The following is a 19,321-nucleotide window of genomic DNA, read 5'->3' on the forward strand; positions in this document are numbered from 1 at the left end:
CATTACTTGAATCAAGCAAGGGTGAGTTACGGCCCTCGTGACATCCAGCACTCTTCCATTTTGGAGCGTCTTTTCACATCTGTATTGCTTCTCTCCAGCCCTGTTCTGTCACTATTGCAGCTCATTTATTCGGACTTCATGGTCGAGCACCAAAATTTGGCCCAGAGGCAATTACAAGATGGAAAATAGGTCACAAGCCTCCAGAAACCACTCCCCTCTCCGACGCCTTCTCTCAACACTGCATTTCCAGCTTTTCTCTCCGACGGCATCTTTATAACACCAAATGGGATGAAGACACATAAAATTTCAATTACATGCAATGGAAAATGAATATGTTTCCAATTAGGTAAGTGCAGTTGTTAATAGGCAGGGTCAGAAATAGATTCCAATTCATCCGGACCTGACTTCCTTTCAGAGAGTAGCACTTCTTCATACAACCAGCCTGAGCAGGGAAGTCCTATGGACTTGTTTAAGCACTTATCAACAGAAACAATATTGCTAAAGTGGTCCTTAGCCTGTACTATACTGGCTAAAAAAAGAAGTTGGTATTGCGCTTTATAATGCTCCCTGCTACCTGAGAGTACAATAAATTAAAAAGAGAGAAGAGGAACCAAGATTCCCATCTCACTTGAAGCAACTCCCTGTTTTGTGGCTGAACTGCACTGAACTTATTCTTTCCTGTGAGACTTGTACCTTCAGGAACTCAATCCAGATAATCTTTCAGAACAAAAGCAAAAAATGTTCTATATTTGAGATACAAATGACTATAAATCAGTAGTATAGCAATTTATATCAACACTGATAAAGTGAAACAGTAGATGCAAATATTTCTACGAATTTCGACAAGTCCCCGTTTGCCAGGTTTCTGGTAAAGCAGCTATTTTTCCTAAGCAAAATGTCTCTCAGAGGTTAATAACAGTAAGTATTTATAAACATTCTAACATAATCATAATACTTGCCTTAGTATTATAATTGTATTGCAAAGTAGAATAAGTATAATTATTTCCATTTTACATATACGGAAGGCAAACTTCAGCCAGGTTCAGACCTCAGCCTGAGGTCATGAAGGTGGTCACTGACAAAGCCCCAAATCCCAGGTCTTCATCAGATAGACTACAATTCCCACCTGAATTTGCATTTTACATTCAGAATGAGTAAGAATAACAGGAAAAAAAAAAATTTATATGTCAGGCTAAACAACAGCCAAAAAAAACCCCAGATAAGTAAAAGTACATATATTATGCAACAATACTCTAAAGCAAAGGAATTTTGTATAATAAAGTACTTGAAGAGGCTAACATCTCCCAGGGAAAATAAATATTAAGTGAAAGACCTCCTATGTGAGAGTTCTGAAAAGTCCTACTGCATTCAAAGTGACAAATGAAATTCTTTTTTTATTACTGCAAAGATGACTCATTTATGGGAGGATATCAACACCACATACATGGGAAGCAGCTGTCTGATTAAATGAATATTTGGCTATTCTTATCCATTCTCTATAAGCCTGCTCCAGCACCCGCTGAAGTCAACCTGATCTTTGCCTTTGGATTTCAATGGGATCAGTTTCTCCCTGGCCAGGCGGTCCTCTCGCAGTCACTGCTCCAACTCCCTCTTGCACTAAGGGACTGTCATGGGCAAAAATCAAAGAAGGAAAATCCCGTGGCAGGTCTGTCAGCCGGCTTCTCTACAACCCACAGCCTCGTCGATCAACGGTCAGGCATCCTCAGTCCTTCTGGAAGCAGTGAGGCCATCGACATTTCTGTCTACGTAGGATGTTTCCAATACATGCTTTTTTCTTTTTCTTCCCCCCCCCTCCACATTACATTACATGTACAGTTTCTAAAAGCACATTTTAAATCAGAGAATTTTTCCCCTTTTTCTTAAGCTCCCTCCGTAAGCTATATAGTACAAAAAGTCACATACTCATCACAAGGAAGAACATGCCAATTTTAGTACAGTATGAGGAAAACCTTCAGTTTTCTAATGCGGAATATTTTATGTTGAAGAATAGGAGAAAATGCAAGAAAGCAAAGGTGTAAGAATAATTAAAAATTTGAAGTATGTTAGCCTGCTACTGAATAGTCACTTCTTAAGTATTTGGGGGGTGGTTTTTTCTTAGACTTGGAGTGAAAACGTCACAAATAGGAAACCAAAACTCCTTCTCCCTGACTCTGAAAAGAAAATGGCTACGGCTCCAATTTTGCAGGACTATGCAATTGCTTTGGAGTACGAGGACCATATTTCACCTTTCGTGATGATGAAGACTTAGTAACTTCTTCCAAATCTCTGCAAAATCAAGCTTTCACTCTACACAGTAGAAATTCTGTTCATGTAAGGGCTAAACAACACCCTGACCTACATCTTTAACATTATGCTATCGGGGCAGAAGCTTGTGCACAATTTCTCAATTGCTTTTTTGAAATGACTCAGATGTTTTTCCAATATTCCTCAGCTGGACACTTCAACAATTCCATGGCTCCTTTGAATATTCACCTACATTAAAAAAGGACTAAAGGTATTGTTTAAAAATTAATTACAATATTTTATATTTATTAGAATAACTCCTCTGTGTGTCCACTGCAGGATGGTTTCTACAGAAACATTCTGTATGCGTGTCAACCAAAAACTACACGTAGCAAAACTTTGACCCTTCTTCCTGCTTAATGAGTGACCACCTCCTGACGCTGCATTATCTTTGCACAGTGAAGATGTACCTATTTTTAACACTTGCACAAATATCCTAAGTAAAGCCACAGATGCCCTAAAGCAGTATTTCAGAAGTGAAGATTTTTGTTGATTCTCTGATCCTATTTCTCACTGACAACAGGGGTCTCCCACCCCAACAAAACCCTGAGGGGTTAAGTACCAGCAAGTTTCTGTATGAATAATCTCAAGGAATGCAAAGATATAAGAGACTACATAACAATTTAAGAAGTTGTAATACAGTTTACATAACCTCAGCACACACAAAAATGAACCAAAATGTGTATCACATTTATCTCTCTGTATAAAAAATGACTATCACAGGAGCTCGTATACAACTGGAACAAGCATCTTGCCGTTGTAGGGACTGCATCCCTCTTAGTTGTATATATGCTATTATGAAGTAGCAGGAGACTATAAGCTAAAATAGGCAGCAAACTGTATTTCAGATAGCCGTTCCTGAACTGCTTAATAGAGTTACCTAAGCAAACGTAAAGGACCATTGATTTGAAGGATCTCAACTACTGAAAATTACTTTCAAAAGTAAAACCAGAGAAGAATATTTAGAATGTATATTCAAATGGGTTAGAAGTGCGCTAGCTCCTTTGCGAGGCTGAAGCAATCATAGTCATTCTTCAAAAGGCATTACATTGACAGCAAATGAACATCTCCAGTTCCTGGTGTTGGGAAAAACTGCCTTCATTTTATCCCTCTGCCTTTGCAAATTTCTCTGCAGTTCCATTTGTGATTTTCAAGCTCTTTCTGCTTCTCTAATTATTTTAATCATTATCTTTAGAACCCTGTTAAGTTTATAAATAGTTTCAGAACGCCAAAGCTCTCCTCATGCCAACACCATGGTGATTTGAACAGGACGGGTCACAGAACATCAGACTTAATTTAAGAACATTTTGGTCCTCAAGGTATATTTGCTTAACATTATTTTCCACCATAAACAATCCCTCTTTCCACCACAGAGCTATATTACAGAAATTGAACAAATGTTCACAAATTACATTTGAAAATATAAAGCACTAAGATGGTTATGTAATATGAGGTGAATTATCTCCTGTTTGAAATCTTCTGGAAAAAATCCTAGATCTCTTGAAATCATTAGCAAATCTTTCAGGGATTTCAATGAGTTAAGATTATCCTCTATATTGTTATAAAATCAAGTGTTCTTTTATAACCTTTAATTACAGTTCCCTATCTCTAAATTATCCTTGTCCATCTCAAACACCTTTCCCAGAAGGAGGCTGGTTCCTCTCAAGTGTTCTGTTTTCATAACATTAACTTTGCATACTAAAGTTGGTTTGACCAGCTACATTAAAAAAGGATCAAATACCGCTTTCTGCATTTCAGGCTTCTGGACCAATGATTGTTACTACAACTATGTAGAGACTACAAAATAATGATCGTTTATTGCTCAAAACAAAGGAATATGTACTGCTAAATCCACCCAGATGACTTACAAATTGGCTAAACTGAGATCAACAGAAAACTGATGTTAATTAGCCTTTTCTACTACCTCCACGTTATAAACTGAAGCGATACCTTGGTTCCTCCTAAGCTGCCCTTAGAGAATTTCCTTTTGTTCCTCCATTTTAATTAAGTTACCAAGCACTGCTAAGAGCAAACATGCGCTAAGGTTTTCATCTGAGCACTGTGCCAACAGTTAAAAACCAATGCTGCAGGGACAAATGCCAGTGTAACCCCAAGCTACACAGGAGCCTACAGCCCTGCATCAGTTGTACTGGCACCTTACCTCTGCAAATAACCGTATGCTGTCCGCACTCCTTCCGTAACTGCATTTTCATCAGCAATGCCACATCGCAGGCACGGGGAGGATAATCAAATACTAAAACAAATGGGTTAAGGGCTAGGCTCCCTTAGCAATAGGGGGAAGTTGGCCAAGCACGTTCCTTAAGCCTGGGAGAACTCATGCTGCAATGCAGAGCTCTGCTACAGAGCTACCTCTGTGCATGGCTATTACTTATTTCCGATTTCGCTTGTTTGGGAAACCTTTTTCAAGGCCTCATCATTCACCAGGCTAATACCACGCACTGCTTCAGTGAAACAGCTCTATTAAAGTACACGTTGCTAGTGCCTGTATCTGAGGAAAGAGAAGTTAGTAAATAAATTATTACCAAAGAAGTGACTGAGTGGTTTATCTACCTTTCAGACAATGCTGCAGGCTTTTGTGTGGTCCTTATGGTAATCAAGAAAAGGAAATAAAATACAACTCGGGGAATTTTTTGTCATCCTAAAAATAACCCTGATGCAGCGGTCATTTGCTGAAGTTGCCGTTTGCCAAACGCAATTAGGGAGAGCAGCACAGACAGCGTGGGTGCGGTGTCAGTGGGTGAAGGCTGGCTTCTTCACAGAGAACACAGCAACGGTATTTAGAATATAGCACATATTTGATCTAGTTGCTATGGAGTCTCTATGCATTTCTTCAGAAAAATTTTGCTGCTCTACATCAGTTGCTATTGCCACTGACCGGTCAAAATAACTTTTTTTTTTTTTTAAATCTAATTCACTTTTTTGTCTCCAGCAAATGCCACTTTGCAAAATCATTCCATAATCATTAAAGCCAAGCCTGCTTTGCGCACAGCAGCTTGGCACGTCCATTTAAGGCTCACATCAGCGTTTTCAATTTTACTGAATTCCTCCTGCAAAGTCATATCACTCTACCAAAATACTTTCAAAATGTATCTATCCGTACGTAATTTTTTCCATGAGCAACATAAAAAGAAATAGTTGCCCTTTGGAAAAGTATTGGGTTTTTTTCTTTTTCTGTTACATAAAGTTTGTTTGTTGTTTTTTTTTAATTTGGTGCAAGAATGTAAGTTTTATAATGAGACAGATCAACATTCTTATTTCAAGAACCTCTTCCCAACAGTGACTAAACAGAGCTAATATTAAATCTGTGGAGACCCTGCTGTGCAGAGGCTAAAACAGAGATAACTTACACTGTTGCCTGACTTAACTAAGTGGAATTGAGTCAACCTGGCCTGGAAACACGGGTGACAGCAGCACTTCCTTTCCCCCCGGCAGCTCTGATGTCCGGTACCCACATTCATCAGCAAAATTGGAAAGTACTTGCTGAGCAGTAACTATTCTCCGTTAGCTGACCAGGGCCTGAAGTTCTGTTGTTTGGTAAATCCTAGTTACTGCCTCTTATTGCTACAGTAGCGACAGTATTACGGTACATAATTACTGAAAGAAAACCCTTGAACAGTGCCAACATGTTAGCACCTTGTACAGTGCCAACTCGGTGAACCATCTGAAATTCACATAATTACATTTGTCAGATTTCAGTATTATATGCTCTAATACTGCATATAATCGTGCAACAGTGTAGAATATCTACTGCTTACACCTGGACAGCTCCACAGACTAGTGTGGAAAAAAAAAATGTTGATTTTAGCTGTCTAAAGCTAAAGGATTACTAACAGGTTGCTAACAGGAGCATTCATCCAGACGTAGTGAAGTATAGGTGAGCAGTTCTTGCAAACTGTGTATCTTCCGCTAAAGAAGCTTCCAGTCAGGGAAGAGAAGCTTGTCAGACATTCAAACAAAACTATCCAGTGCCACAATGACTGCACAAAAGGAATTGCTTGGGATCAATGCAGAGAACAGGAATTATTTTAAAAAAAAAACTTCAAGTAACACCTACATTCTCAAAAAATAACACAAAAGATACTTTGTGAGCATAGAGAGTCAAGTCAATAAGGTATGGAAATCTGTTTTACTATCAGCTGTAGTATTTCGCCAAAATTCTGAGGAAGAAAAAAATATTAAGTTTGGATAAAGTTGATGACAAGCTCACAAAAATGCAAAAAAAAAAAAAAGTCTTAAAAATAAAAGTAGCTTCAGGAGCTTACACACCATTTTGTTAGGACATGAATAGCTCCTATGGGGAGCAAAGGGTTTTCATCACACCTGAAAAATGCTACAGGACGGATGTTGTTGACCTACAACTGACAACTCACTCTGACATCCGGGGTTCTTTTTCTAAATACAGACAAGTTCAGGTCTCTGGAAATGAGTATGGAAAAATATTTAAAGGGCAAAGTTTTCTGTTACGTTAGTCAACAAAATCCTCAATTACTGATAGCAGATCTATGCTTTGCTTAGTCCTATTCTTCACAATATCTTCAGTATAACGCTGTATGACTAAGGAAGACCACTTCCTAAATTTGTATTTTCTTATTTGAATACAACCAGGACTTGAAGGGCTGACTGCCAGTCACCTCATTAACCTCCAATTTACACAATAACTCACTCACAAGGCATTAGCACTCAAGTAGTTTTAAAACTGCTTTAAAGTCACCATACAGGAGTTAAATATCAGACAGCATCTCAAACTATACATTGAATGCCTCTTCCCATCTTCACTACGTTGACTAAACAGGAAGAAATTCAAATAGACACTTGACGAAGGAATACATATTTATAAACACACATTTGTTTAAATTCTGAAGCAATACTAATGCGTGCGTGCGCAAAGAAAAGGCTGAAAAACAATTTCTATCACAGGGCAGATGCAGCCCATGATGCTTCCCGCACTCCCAATCCCCACAAACGCGCTCCAGTTGGGCTGCGAGTCTTTGCTGGAGAGGGCACCATCTCAGGGACAGAACCGTTGCCCGAATGGCAATAATCCTACTATACCGCTTATGGACACACTGGCTGTTTCCACACTCTGGATGCCCTATATGTTGGCAAATATATACACCAGGGCACGGCTCCAAGTCTCGCCATTAAAGTACGATCTCTCAATGCTCATATGCCGCTATTACTTCAGGTGCCAAACTTTCCCCAGGAGCTCAATGGAAAAGCCTGAGGGGCTAAATTACAGAAGCCAGATTCCTAAAAGCTTGACATTTCACAGTTTAACATCTGACATCTACATTACTTTCTTAGCTCTTGACCTCCATTTGTAAAATTTCCCTTAAAACACTTTTTTTTTTTAATTGCTTAACACAAAACTGCCCAAACACAACGTAATAATTCTTCCAGTGGTGCACAAAATGTCACCCACGTAAAGGACATAACAAGACATTTTACGAGAAGGTAAACAAACCCAAACAAAAAGCCATAAAAGTTTATCAGGGATAATTTCCTTCAATGTGTAAACGCTCTCTCAATTTTTTTAATCACTCATAGCTCCTGATAGGCAGGATCCACACTTGTTAAATTTGTAGAGAACAGGATAGGTGGAGTCACCGTAGGCAGGTGCTGCCATTTCTCCTCTCTCTTGGTTGCTCTTTTTAAAGTTCAGCAAAAGTTCTTTTTGCTGAAATAGATGGAGTGAGAGATGAAGCTTAGGCATTTTGGACACTTGCATGACTTTACAGAAACAATCACGTTATGAGTCAATCCAGCCATAAAATCCAAACTGTATGCCATTAAATTGGATTGCATCAAGCAAGCTTTACAATGCAAAAAGATAGATTGAGCACGCCAGGAACACATTTTCCTCCTCCTGTGTACAGTATCTAACACAATGGAGCTGTGAGCCTGATGGTTTATCTCCATCAGGGGAAGGAAGGTGGGAAAAAGAAGCGAGGAGATATATATACCTATTTTTATGGCACCGTCTTCTCACGGCTAGATGAGAACTGTAGCCCCAGCTACCAGCAAGGAGTGGTGCACAAGCTGCCAACCAAGTAGCAACTCTGAAGGCCCAAGTAAGTCAGATGTCCTCCACTCAAGTATTGCTCCTGCCCCATCTTCTTGTGGGGGAAATAACAGGGAAAACTATTACAAACTTTGTGAAAGGATTATAATATAGCTCAGTTTCCCTCATTCACCCCATGCCTCCCTGCACAACTAGCAGGGAGTGAGAGAGGATTTAAGATTCAGACCGCTCGTGTGCCCGTCATGCCGATGAGCCAGAGGGGACAAGTACCAGTGGGTGCCACGTGTGTACTGTATGAGCCCTAGGCCCAAGCCCAAGCATGCTTCTCTTCACTAAATATGCAAGACGCAAGTATCACCACTATCTTCATTTCATGATAGCTACCTACTACCCTACCCCACGATCCTATCTATTGAGACAATATTTTCTCCAGTATTCCAGGTATGGATTACTCCAATTTAAAGCTGTGAAGAGGCGTATTTACTCAAGATACCAAAACCTCACTTAGGTAAATGATCTGTATTTTGAAATACTGTCTACATATGATTTATTAAGACCAAATAAATCTTGTCTTTCAAAAATTACCGAGGAAATTAAATTTAAAAACCACACATAAATCACAGTAGGGTTAGACAACAATATAAAGGTGAGCAAATTTAAACTTGTAGTGGAGATTGCTCCTTTCCCATCGGAAGTAAGGGAACTAGAGATCTTTAGTCTTTACTACAACCCCTGGCTTGCTTTATTTCAGAATATTGTGTATTAGTTCCCAGTTTAATTATGGCAAGCAGTGCAAAAGTCTCAAAGAAGAGAAATGATGACACTTGGCACTACGGTAACATTCCATATCTGCAGAAAGGTGAACAAAGCTTAATCAGCCATCATTTTAGAGCCCCACTTGGTTTTCCTCATTTAAGATTAAACCCACAGTGAACTTAGTAGCTAACTCGCCTGAGAAAGATGGACTGAACAGGACACACACATTAAATACAGTGGGAGTGCTGGCACAGCCGAGTATTTGCAAGCTTTGGCAGTGTTGCAGTCACGTGCATATCACCCCTTGGATAGGACACCTAGAAACTGAAGCAGCAAATACCAATCTATTATGAAATGCAGTGTCATCAAAAGAAGCTCCATTTTACAAGGAAGCAAACAGTGGGGTATTACTTTCAAGCCAAGAAATACCTACGTAATGAAAACAGAAGTTTGAGATACAGAAGGTAAGTGCTCAAAGGGCATCAGGAATAGGCACCACCTACACAAACACTCAGTTAGGAAACACCAAAAGGATTTTTTTTTTTTTTTTTTTGTGGATGAAAAGGCATTTGAAACATCTAGAAATTCTAGTGAATCACGAAGATGTTTGCCAAGGCAACGAACAGAACATTGAACAGATAAGTCATACTCAGTGCTAAAGAAAAAACAGTAGGTTAAAGCTGCAATAAACCTTGAAAGCTTTAAGCATACAGAGGTTAAACAGTGCGAGACTCTTTCTTTCTCTTCCTTAGCCCAATACAAACTCTATACTGATCCTGCGGCATGTTCCCGCTGGGGGAGATACTGTTTGGCATCCATGAACCAAAGCAGGAGTGACCAAGAGTGAAGAATTATACCTCCACATGACTTCCTCCTTGGGATACCTTTTTCTAGCACGCCCAAGCACTCATTAATTCCTTCATGCCCTCCCTTCCTCACTGAAGCTCTGGCCCTCTCCAAAGGGATGAACTTTGTGGCTACCAGCTTCAGGGCAGAGCCCACGCACCAGATGACAGATACCCACTTCCCCTGCCGAAGGTACGCCTGAATTTCAAATGGGCTTTTCCACCCGGTTCCGAGACAAATGTGACATTTTCTATGTGAATTTTGTAACGTGAGATTTCCTTCTGATATTCAGTTTGTGAAAAAGAAGATGGTAATGCAAAAAAAGGTCTGCTGTTGAAGGAAAACAAAGAAAACTCAGTCCCTGTCTTCCACAGCTAGGCAATGGAAGCCATTTACTGAACGTTGACTCTTCCCCATACGCACCTGAATTCTGCTGACAGCAGCAACTCTTTATTTCACCCTCCACCCTTGTCTTTCTGCAGATACTGCCTAGCAGCAGCAGCTCTGAGAGAGCTTTGACAGTGCTTAGGGCGTCAAGTGAAGGACAAAATTCACTGAGATGCAATTGTTTCCCAGTCTCTTTTGGTGAGCAATGGTGAATATTCCAGATACTGTGGGACATTTTATGCTAAAGGATGCTGAACTCCTGAGGCTGGCCTTTAAAAAAGGTATAAAAGTTTAAAACACTTTTTTAAAACCATGTATTTAAACACTAAATAAATGCCCACTTACTGCTAGTAGAGCCCAGAGGTCACACTCTGTCCTCATCACTGACGGTAAAAGGGTAACAGGCATCAGCTTACCATATTTGTACATTCAAAAATCAGTTTTATTTGGCAGCAAAATCAATTTTTGGTAACAGCTTTTTTGGTTTGGGGTTTTCTTTTTTGTGGGTTTTCTAAAATCTTTTGAACACTTGTCACATGCAAAGACAGGAAGGTCTGTCTCCTTTGAGAGTATTTTAGACAGGGAAAAGCAAGTGTGTGTTACATACTGCCAGGGGCTGGGAAGCTGGATTCCAAGGCTGTAATTCTAGCTTTGCTGCTGACTCAGTGAGTGACCATCATGTAATCGCACCACTTCCCTCTCCTCAGTCTGCAAAAGATGAGCCGTATTCAGCTATTTCCTAAGATGCTGAGAGGGAAGTGGAGCTGGGCCTTACGTATCCTGAATTTAGATATAATGGAATTAGTCATGCCTAAATTTCAATAAAATCTACATATTTTAAGCTGCTCACCTCCTCTGTTAGTACCTGGCTTTTAATGCTCTTGATACATTCGGGTATCCATGCAACTATTCAGACCGCTGGGGTTTTTTTGTTTACATACATGTATTTGCATCAGTATGTGTTTTTCAACATTGCAAGAAAAGATTGCACGCACAAAAGTGACAATTTCCCATTTGAATGCAAGATGAGCAGAGCTGACTCTTGTCAACTGGTTTTAAAAATCAATCAAGTCAGTCTCAGAAAGAATGCAGGAGAGGGTCTTGAAATTTGCCTTTGGCCTGCAAACACCTTTTTCCAATTTTTGGACGTGGAATAATTCTGTTAAAGAACTACAAATGTCTAAGGACTGCAAAGACATCATCTGAGCAAGAATGCTGCCAATGCTGGCCCTTTTCCCAGCTCTGCTAATGGCCAGGGAGTTGTTATTGTCCAGAGCTATGTCAAGTAGCAGACATGATGACATTTAAGAAGATTCTGGTCCTACCCGAGAAGCACAGAAGCTACAGCCATGGTTTGTAATGCTGCTACCATGACAGATGATGATTACGCTGCAAAACATCATTAAGCAAAATACTCAAAAGAAGAGGCAAAGCCACAAAGATCTCACATCCTGCAGCATCCCTCGAAGCTAGGAGAAGCACGGGACAGTATTAATAGATGCCCAATATGCTGGCAGAGTGGAAGAGCTCAAGTCATGGCCCTTCATTATCCTCTTTTGCATAATCAGGATGTTCCAGGGTCAGAGAAAAAGTTTCCATCCCAAGGCCAAATCAGTGCTTCATGCGTACAGCATGTATCGGTATATGGCATATATCCAAATGAGGTTTTGAAAAGACAGTTCACAATACCTTACATCAGCATATTCCCCCTCTCACTATCAAAATGGATCTCTGTTGTACTGAAAATCTGGTCACTGCAATTCAATAGCTTTTAAATAAATCACAAAACTGGGACCGTATTCCCCATACGTAGAAAGACTTTAAGTGCCGAGAGCAATCAAACCATATTCATTTATATTTTGCCTCTCATGGGCCTGCACATACAATTTTTTCATAGCCTCCATTTTCCAAGGAAGTCAACAAAAACTGAGAGGGCTCTGCACCTGCTAGGAGACAGTCACATTTCGCAGTAGAACAATTTCTTTTTCTTCAGCAATTTAAGTGACATATATGTAAATATATGTATCTCACGTAAATTGATGAATAAATACAAATATTATATATAACGTATATTATATATACTGTGTATATGAGTGTGTGTGTATCCACATTCATATATCTAATCTGTTCTACACTCTGCATTCTGCACAGTATGAGCACGTATGCATACAAACGTAAACGAACTCATACTTGTGTTGCTGTATGTCTCATGCAGAAGGAGCTAGAGGGAAGCTGCCCAGCCTAACGCACACCCGTACCATCTGAAGGCAAGTTTAGGGTGCAGACAAGCACTTGTTTACGTAACAGCAAGGTACAGCCGCAGTAAAAGGGAGACAGGAGCGAGGGCCATTGCTGAATATGAAAAAGGAAGTAAAGCAAACAACGTTAAGGTATTCTCCATATTTTCTAAGCAAAGACTACTGGTGTTTCCTAGATCTGCAAATCCGGTCAGCAGCCTGCATCACCATACATTATTACTAACACGAATGCGGCCTGAGCCTGTCTACTTGCAGTCAGGGATATGCAGCGCTCTGGGAAAGAGATAGCAGAAGGGGCAGTATTAATTCTATCCAGCTTTAATTAAAGTAGTAGAATACACATTTGAATCAAACGCATTGATGAAATAGGATATGCGAAAATCAGGAAAAACAACACACGCTGTGATGAAGAAACTGAGATGGGTGCTGAGCAAACATGAAAAAAAGACCCTCCAGCAAGGACATCCACATACTAAATAAATTTTTTAAAAAGGCTATTTTGCAGAGAATTCCACAATCAAAAATGTAATCACAAAAACTACCTTATGCTGCAGTGTCCCATTTAGGGGATTAGGTTAGTAATCACAATCTGCCCCAAGCAGCTCTGCCCCAGCATCCGAGCACTGCATACATTAGAAATGACATTCTAGTTTTGCTAAAGAGAATTCTAATACAACTTAAGGAAGTCTGCAAAGTGAGCCTTTTAAAAGTCAAGGTGATCGCATCCAAAGGTCCCAAAGGTATCAGTCTCGGTAATTTTATTTCAGTCATGCAGTTCAGAATATGAAAATCCATAAGATTGAATATAAAATGAATTCAAAATTTCTCAGGTATGCCAAGGGAGCAGATGGGTTCTGAATCCTAGAGATTTGCCAAAAGGGTCTGTAAATTCAAACATTACATTACTGGATTCTGCTCTTTTCCTTTTTACAGAGAGATCTGTGTTTACATGCAATGTAGCACAAAAGAAAACAAAAGGACAGATTATGTCTCTTGATATTACCCTTTCCAGAAGAAATTTATAAAGAATGGATCAAAACATGGTGTCAGTGAATGAGTTAATGCATACCACAATCTGGAGATTCCTGAGATGGGAGAAAAGAAATGGCAATGAGGAGGCATTAACACAGGCACTCCCAATGTAATATAGTCCTAAAGCTAACCTGAACAGAAGCTTCAGGTTTTTTAATATTTTCTCCACTATTGTATATTATTTGTGTCCTTGGAATCTAGAGAGTGATCTGGCAAATAAATCATCTCTATTGATTTTTTTTCTTCTTCTTCTTTTTTTTTTCCCCTCAAGGCAAATCGGAGATGTCATTCCTCATTTCTAACACAGAAGGAAAACAACAGTTAATTATAAATTAGGAGAAACCTCCCCCAAATCTGAAACATCTAAATAGATATGCCTTAACAAAATCAAAGATTGCCACCAGCAACAGACGCAGAACACCCAACAGATTGCAGACTTGTGTTTCAGGCCCTAGCTAGAAAAATACACCTGCAGTGTGCAGTGTAAATACACTGAATCACGGCTGCTAGCCCCGGATCAGATACTGATACCTAACTGCATAACGACTCGGCTGATACGCCTAGCACCTCAAGCCAGGTCTTACATGCAGCATTTAGCATTGCTGGTGATGTGGGAACTGGAACTAAAAATGGGAAATGGTGGAAAAATACTGTCATGAAGTACAGAAATGCACCTTCATGCTGCAAAGCACAAACACAGCCACCTCCCTCCCTGACAACTTCTTCAGGTCAGCCGGAGGCTCGAAACACCCGGCTCCTGAACCATGCCATGCATCGCTAGCCCTTTTGGGGATAAAGGGAAGGCGGCAATACTGGTGTGCCAATGGCCATCTCTATTTGCACGTTCCCCGTGTAGCTGTGGACTGCCATGACTGGTAGCCCTTTAATCTCACTGCAGCTGGGCTAAGTCCACAGTGGGGCTCAGAGAGGATGGGAAGGGATGCAAATGGGAAATATGATAGGAAAGGTTAGGAAAATGAAGGGGAGAGCGTTGCACATGGCAATGAACATGTGAAGTGCTGCACAGAGAGAGGAAGGGTAGGGGGGGAAAAAGGGAGAAAGGGGCTGGTTTTCCCCTCATACCTTGCGTTTCCGATCTGCCCTAGAGATTTTCCGCTGCCTTTTCCTTTCCTTCTCAAGGTTTCTCTCCCTCTCTTCCAGTTCAGACTCTCGAACTTTTTTAATGGAAGCGGCTGCATGAGCCATTTTGGAGAGGAAAACACCAGCTCCAAGGAAGCCGTTTCCACCACACGCAGATATCCAGGTGATTTATTTTTTCCGCAAGGGCACTGGCTGCAAGCCAGAACTTCACGGTGTAATCCACTCTTCCTCCTCCGGCACCCCAGAAAAGGTCACAGCTCTGCTCCAGCCTCTGCAGCACCCGTAACTCAGAAGCATGAGAGCCACGTCCACACACGCAATGTGCGAAAGTGCTCGCAGCCACGCACACGCAACCAGAGAGCAGCCGGCAAATATCTGCTGGCAGGCTGAAACCGCCTCAGCTTGGCTGCGACTGCAAGCGAAGACGAGCTTCAGACTTCGCTGGGGAGTAAAGAGGGGAAAAAAAAAAAAAAAAAAAAAAAAAGAAAAATCGGCCTTTAAACACACATCACCAAATTGGAAAGGTCTTTTGGGATTCCTCCAGATAGGCTGCGTCTTCTGACTGGGAGGAAGGCTCCACCTTCAGCATCACCACCAGGTGGGGGAGGGGGCAGCTCCCTTCAGCTTCTCACATCGCCTTTATGCAGGGTGAGAAGAAAATGGTGCAGTCTGACTTACTGACTTGCTGCTGCTGCGACCGTCTGTGCTGGAGCCCAGCATATGCTTTCCTGCTCTTCTCTTCCTCACGATCTTCCCTTACTGCTGAGTCGGTCGATAGGAAACGAGGAGCAAAAGCTGCCAGGCTCAGAGAGACCAGCCTCAGCCTGCTCACCTGCAGGCAGCATGGAGAGCCGCCTGGAAACAGCTTGCAATATTCAAGTCCTCATTGTGCCTTTATGCAGCCACGTGAGGCTGCATCAGGAGAGCTGCATTAAGCAGCGAACCAAACGCAGCGAGGAGGGGGACGCTGCTCGGGGAAGCACACAGCGTAATCTGGGCTCAGCCTGCCCCGCTCAGCTCAACTCCGGGGAGGTAAAAAATAAACCACCGAGTGTGCTGGTCATTATTATTCAATGCCAAAAGCTGCTTTCAGATGCTTCCTAAGACAACTTACAAAGCCCTGTGTTGCAGATGGAAAATGATTATAGCTGTGGACCAACAGAGACCAAAAGAGACAGAGACAACATGTTGTTAATTAGTCTCCCCCTTCTCCCCCCGCCAAATATCATTTGGGTTTGGGACATTAATTTATAGCGTTAATATCAGAGACAGATGGGTCTGTCATTCCCTCATTGCTTATCCCCCTGCTAAAACCAGCATATCAAAGCTCTACTCCCGCCTCCCTGGGTAACTGTTATCACTATTAGCGTCAAGCATTTATTCATCAAAATAGGACACGTGTAGATAAAAAGAACCTTTGCGTTAGTCCCAGTCCCTGGCGGACAGCTGATCACATTTCAACTCCCTCCAACACCACTGATCCGGCCTCTTGCAGACAGGTCGTGAGGGAGAGGAGGACTGCGATGCTCTGACGCAGCAGAGATGTTTGCATCCCTGGGTTAGCCACCCCAGAGAAGCTAGGGATATGGGAGTCACTGACGGCAGCACTAAAAATCACCAAATCAAAGAAACAATCCCCTTAGCCAGGTTTCTCTCGGCAGTAGATTCCTTGACTTCAGGCTGACTTTGACTGAATGGCCACTAAACCCGAGCACCATGGATTTCACTATAGCACAGCACCACCAAATCAGGAACAGATGTCCTGTGAGCTCTTCATGTGACAATAGCTCACAGACCAGGCCTAATCCCAACCTCATGTTATTTTTGTACCCACAGAACTTAATTGTTTTCAGTTCACATAGACCAAGACCATTTATTATTACCATGGAACTGGTCATTATTGATGGCTTGAGTTTTTACTACAAGGTTTCACTTTGCGAATTTCACAAATTTCGAAGACCAAATTTTCACCAAGTACTTGCATATGGAAACTGCGAAGCACTATAAAGGCATCTTTAAAACAGGCACCTCTTTTGTGTTTGAGACAGCGATCTGTGCATTCAATCAAAAATGTATTTCTCTAGTGGAAGAAGACATCAGAAGAAGCAGGGCGCAGAGTGCCAGCCAACCTTTTTTCCGGCTCCTCTGTACATACAGGCGGATTTTCTCACAGTTGTTCCCATCTGTGAGAAACTAGGCTACACAAACTAATGGCTAAAACATAAGCAGTAGCTGCAGCAACAGCCACCAGTGAAGTAAGGCAGGTGGAGGCAGCCAAAGGAATAAAATAAAGGAGAAAATTGGATTATTTAATAGAACTGTAGCTTGCCTTGCCTTCTTAACGTTGTATGAACCTCACAGGTAGCATCACTTGTAAACCAGAAACAAACAGCTGGCAATCTAGAACTCTACCTTCCTGATACAGTGGGAAAGCGTTCATCCTCCCAACCTTTTCGTGGGATCTTTAGTGCGAAATTTGAAAATAAGACCAAATCACAGGCAACCACACTTAAAAATCCTGGTCTCATGATTTCCCTAAATCACAGTTCAAGGTTTCCTTAAGCCACTAAATGCTTAAATCCTGGTACGTGGTGCACACAATAGGGTTTGATACACAGGAGGGTTTATAGGAACCATGATTATTAAACAATTTGTCATCTTTTGATGATTGATATGTGCAGGCTCATCAGCTCAGTCTCAAATAATTACTCTTTCAGAAAACTCACTTACAAGTTAGTAAAGGACTTGATGTACTTTGTAGCCCCATGCTACACAAGAGAAAAAAAATCAGACGCTTGAGTTGAACAACTGGTGCCAAGTAAGACAAAATGAAATAGCAAATATTCTTTAGAAGATCGCTGGCAAAGAAGAACTTCAGATCAGTTCTATGAGTTTACCATTATGTCCCATAAACATTTTCCCCCTAACCTCAGAGATGTAAAAATATGTCATCATCATGTGGCAAAAAAGAAAAAAAAGAAGAAAAAAAAGAAGAAGAAGAAAAGAAAAAAAGAGTAATTTTCAATAGATTATTTTGGAAAGAACATATCCAGTCTGGGGAGAAGAACATAAAGTATGTATCACTTACTACTTGACACAGCTAATGTCCTTGCAGGAAAGAAGTGTTCTGTTTTAAGATTGAAAGATTTTCCTAACAAAAGTAGAAAGTGGCTAGTCATTGCCCTGCGTACACAGATCTTAAAAATAAATCCTTCTGCAGACATCAGTCTGAAGATTAAATTTTCAAGATCTGTTCAGTAAAAATGGAGACTGAGCAATTTCCCCCTAAACATAGACAACGTATTGTGAAGCTGCTACATAAGAAAAAGAGAATATACAGTGATGCTGCCACAAACGGTATGTAGGAGGGGAGTGGGAGAGTGGGCAGATGCACGATAACATAAAAAGAACACAGTACCAGAAAAAGGGTGGTTTTTCTCTGAAAAGCATTTGTCATCATTAGCTCTGAATGCAGAAATACATAACTCGTGAGATTCAACAAATTCCCATTTGGGATAATAAAGCTTGTAAGACTTCAACCTGTACAGTGTCCTGCGTGATTTGTGAATAGGCTCCGAGCGACTAACCGCACCATGAGATCCACAGATGTGTGGGTGCTTAACGAGGGCTTCAGCTCCTATCTGCCTGGTTTACCAATCGGCATAAAGCATTAACTTCCTGACCTGATCTCCTCCTTTCACAGTCTCCAGGTTTTGTTGTTTTAACCTGACCCACCAGCTGAGACAATAAGCTTCTGCACTGCAGTGCTTTATTAGCCACAGCCATGATCAGCACTTGGGTTGAAGTGCCAGCTTTCAGGTAGAGACACATGATTTGCTGAGCAAATGAGCATTTTCTGTCCACAGAAACCTACTGGATGAAAAGCAACAGTAATTGAGTACAAGAGGAGAGGATGTAAATAAGTGAGTATCCTTCCTTGAAGCATATCCACTAACAGGGGTCCATCTCATAAAGATGAGGTTCTCTCCACATAAATCAGGTGGGCAGTGCAAAAACAAAGTTAAACCCAAGCCTAGAAATAATGCCAAAAAAGTGGGCCTCAAATCTGTTCTCATCATTTCCCAGAGTTACAAAAAAAAGGGAGGCAGCGATGGAGTGGGAAAAGCCTTTCATGCCTCCAGCCAGAATGGAGACTGTTCTTTCCAGTTCTAAGCTGCTAGCACATTCAGGAAATAGGCTGAAAATCAAAATGGGTTTCAGACGGCTAAAAATGGGAAAGGGCTGTCCCAGGCAATAGTTTGGTAGGGATGAAAGCTGGGCAATTCAACTTCTTGTCTAGCGTTGTGGAAGACCCTTCTGGACAAGGCAGATCGCAATTCTGTACAGGAATTAGGTCATGCACTGCCTAACTTGTACGTAGTATCTAACAAGTACATCTACGTGTTATTTTGCAACCGTACAACCACCACCGCATCTTGTCCTTACAAGCTGTGCAGTGATTTAAACTTCTCCTCCTTGCTGAATGGCAGGACACGTTAGACCAGGCTTGGAGATGTGCATGCACAGCTGTTAGTGGCCTAGAAACCAGAGAGCACTGACTTGCAGAATCAGCTCACCCCTACCCACAAGCACA

General features: G+C 41.2%; 1 protein-coding gene across 13 annotated transcripts in view; it reads right to left on the reverse strand.

The window, feature by feature from the left end:
• ANK2 (ankyrin 2) overlaps positions 1–19,321 on the reverse strand; it is a 258,299-nt gene that overhangs the window by 189,129 nt on the left and 49,849 nt on the right. For 7 of the 13 annotated variants that reach the window (XM_072861197.1, XM_072861193.1, XM_072861195.1 and 4 more), the window contains exon 1: positions 14,710–15,178. The exons of 4 other annotated variants lie outside the window; for them this stretch is intronic. In XM_072861197.1, the coding sequence (XP_072717298.1) occupies positions 14,710–14,832 (123 nt within the window). In that variant the 5' untranslated portion in view covers positions 14,833–15,178. Of the gene's footprint in view, positions 1–14,709; positions 15,184–19,321 lie in introns of those variants that run through there. 2 more of the 13 variants (XM_072861186.1, XM_072861187.1) reach the window with 2 other exon arrangements.

Source organism: Ciconia boyciana, chromosome 5, assembly GCF_034638445.1.
Source record: "Ciconia boyciana chromosome 5, ASM3463844v1, whole genome shotgun sequence".
NCBI classification, from domain to species: Eukaryota; Metazoa; Chordata; class Aves; order Ciconiiformes; family Ciconiidae; genus Ciconia; species Ciconia boyciana.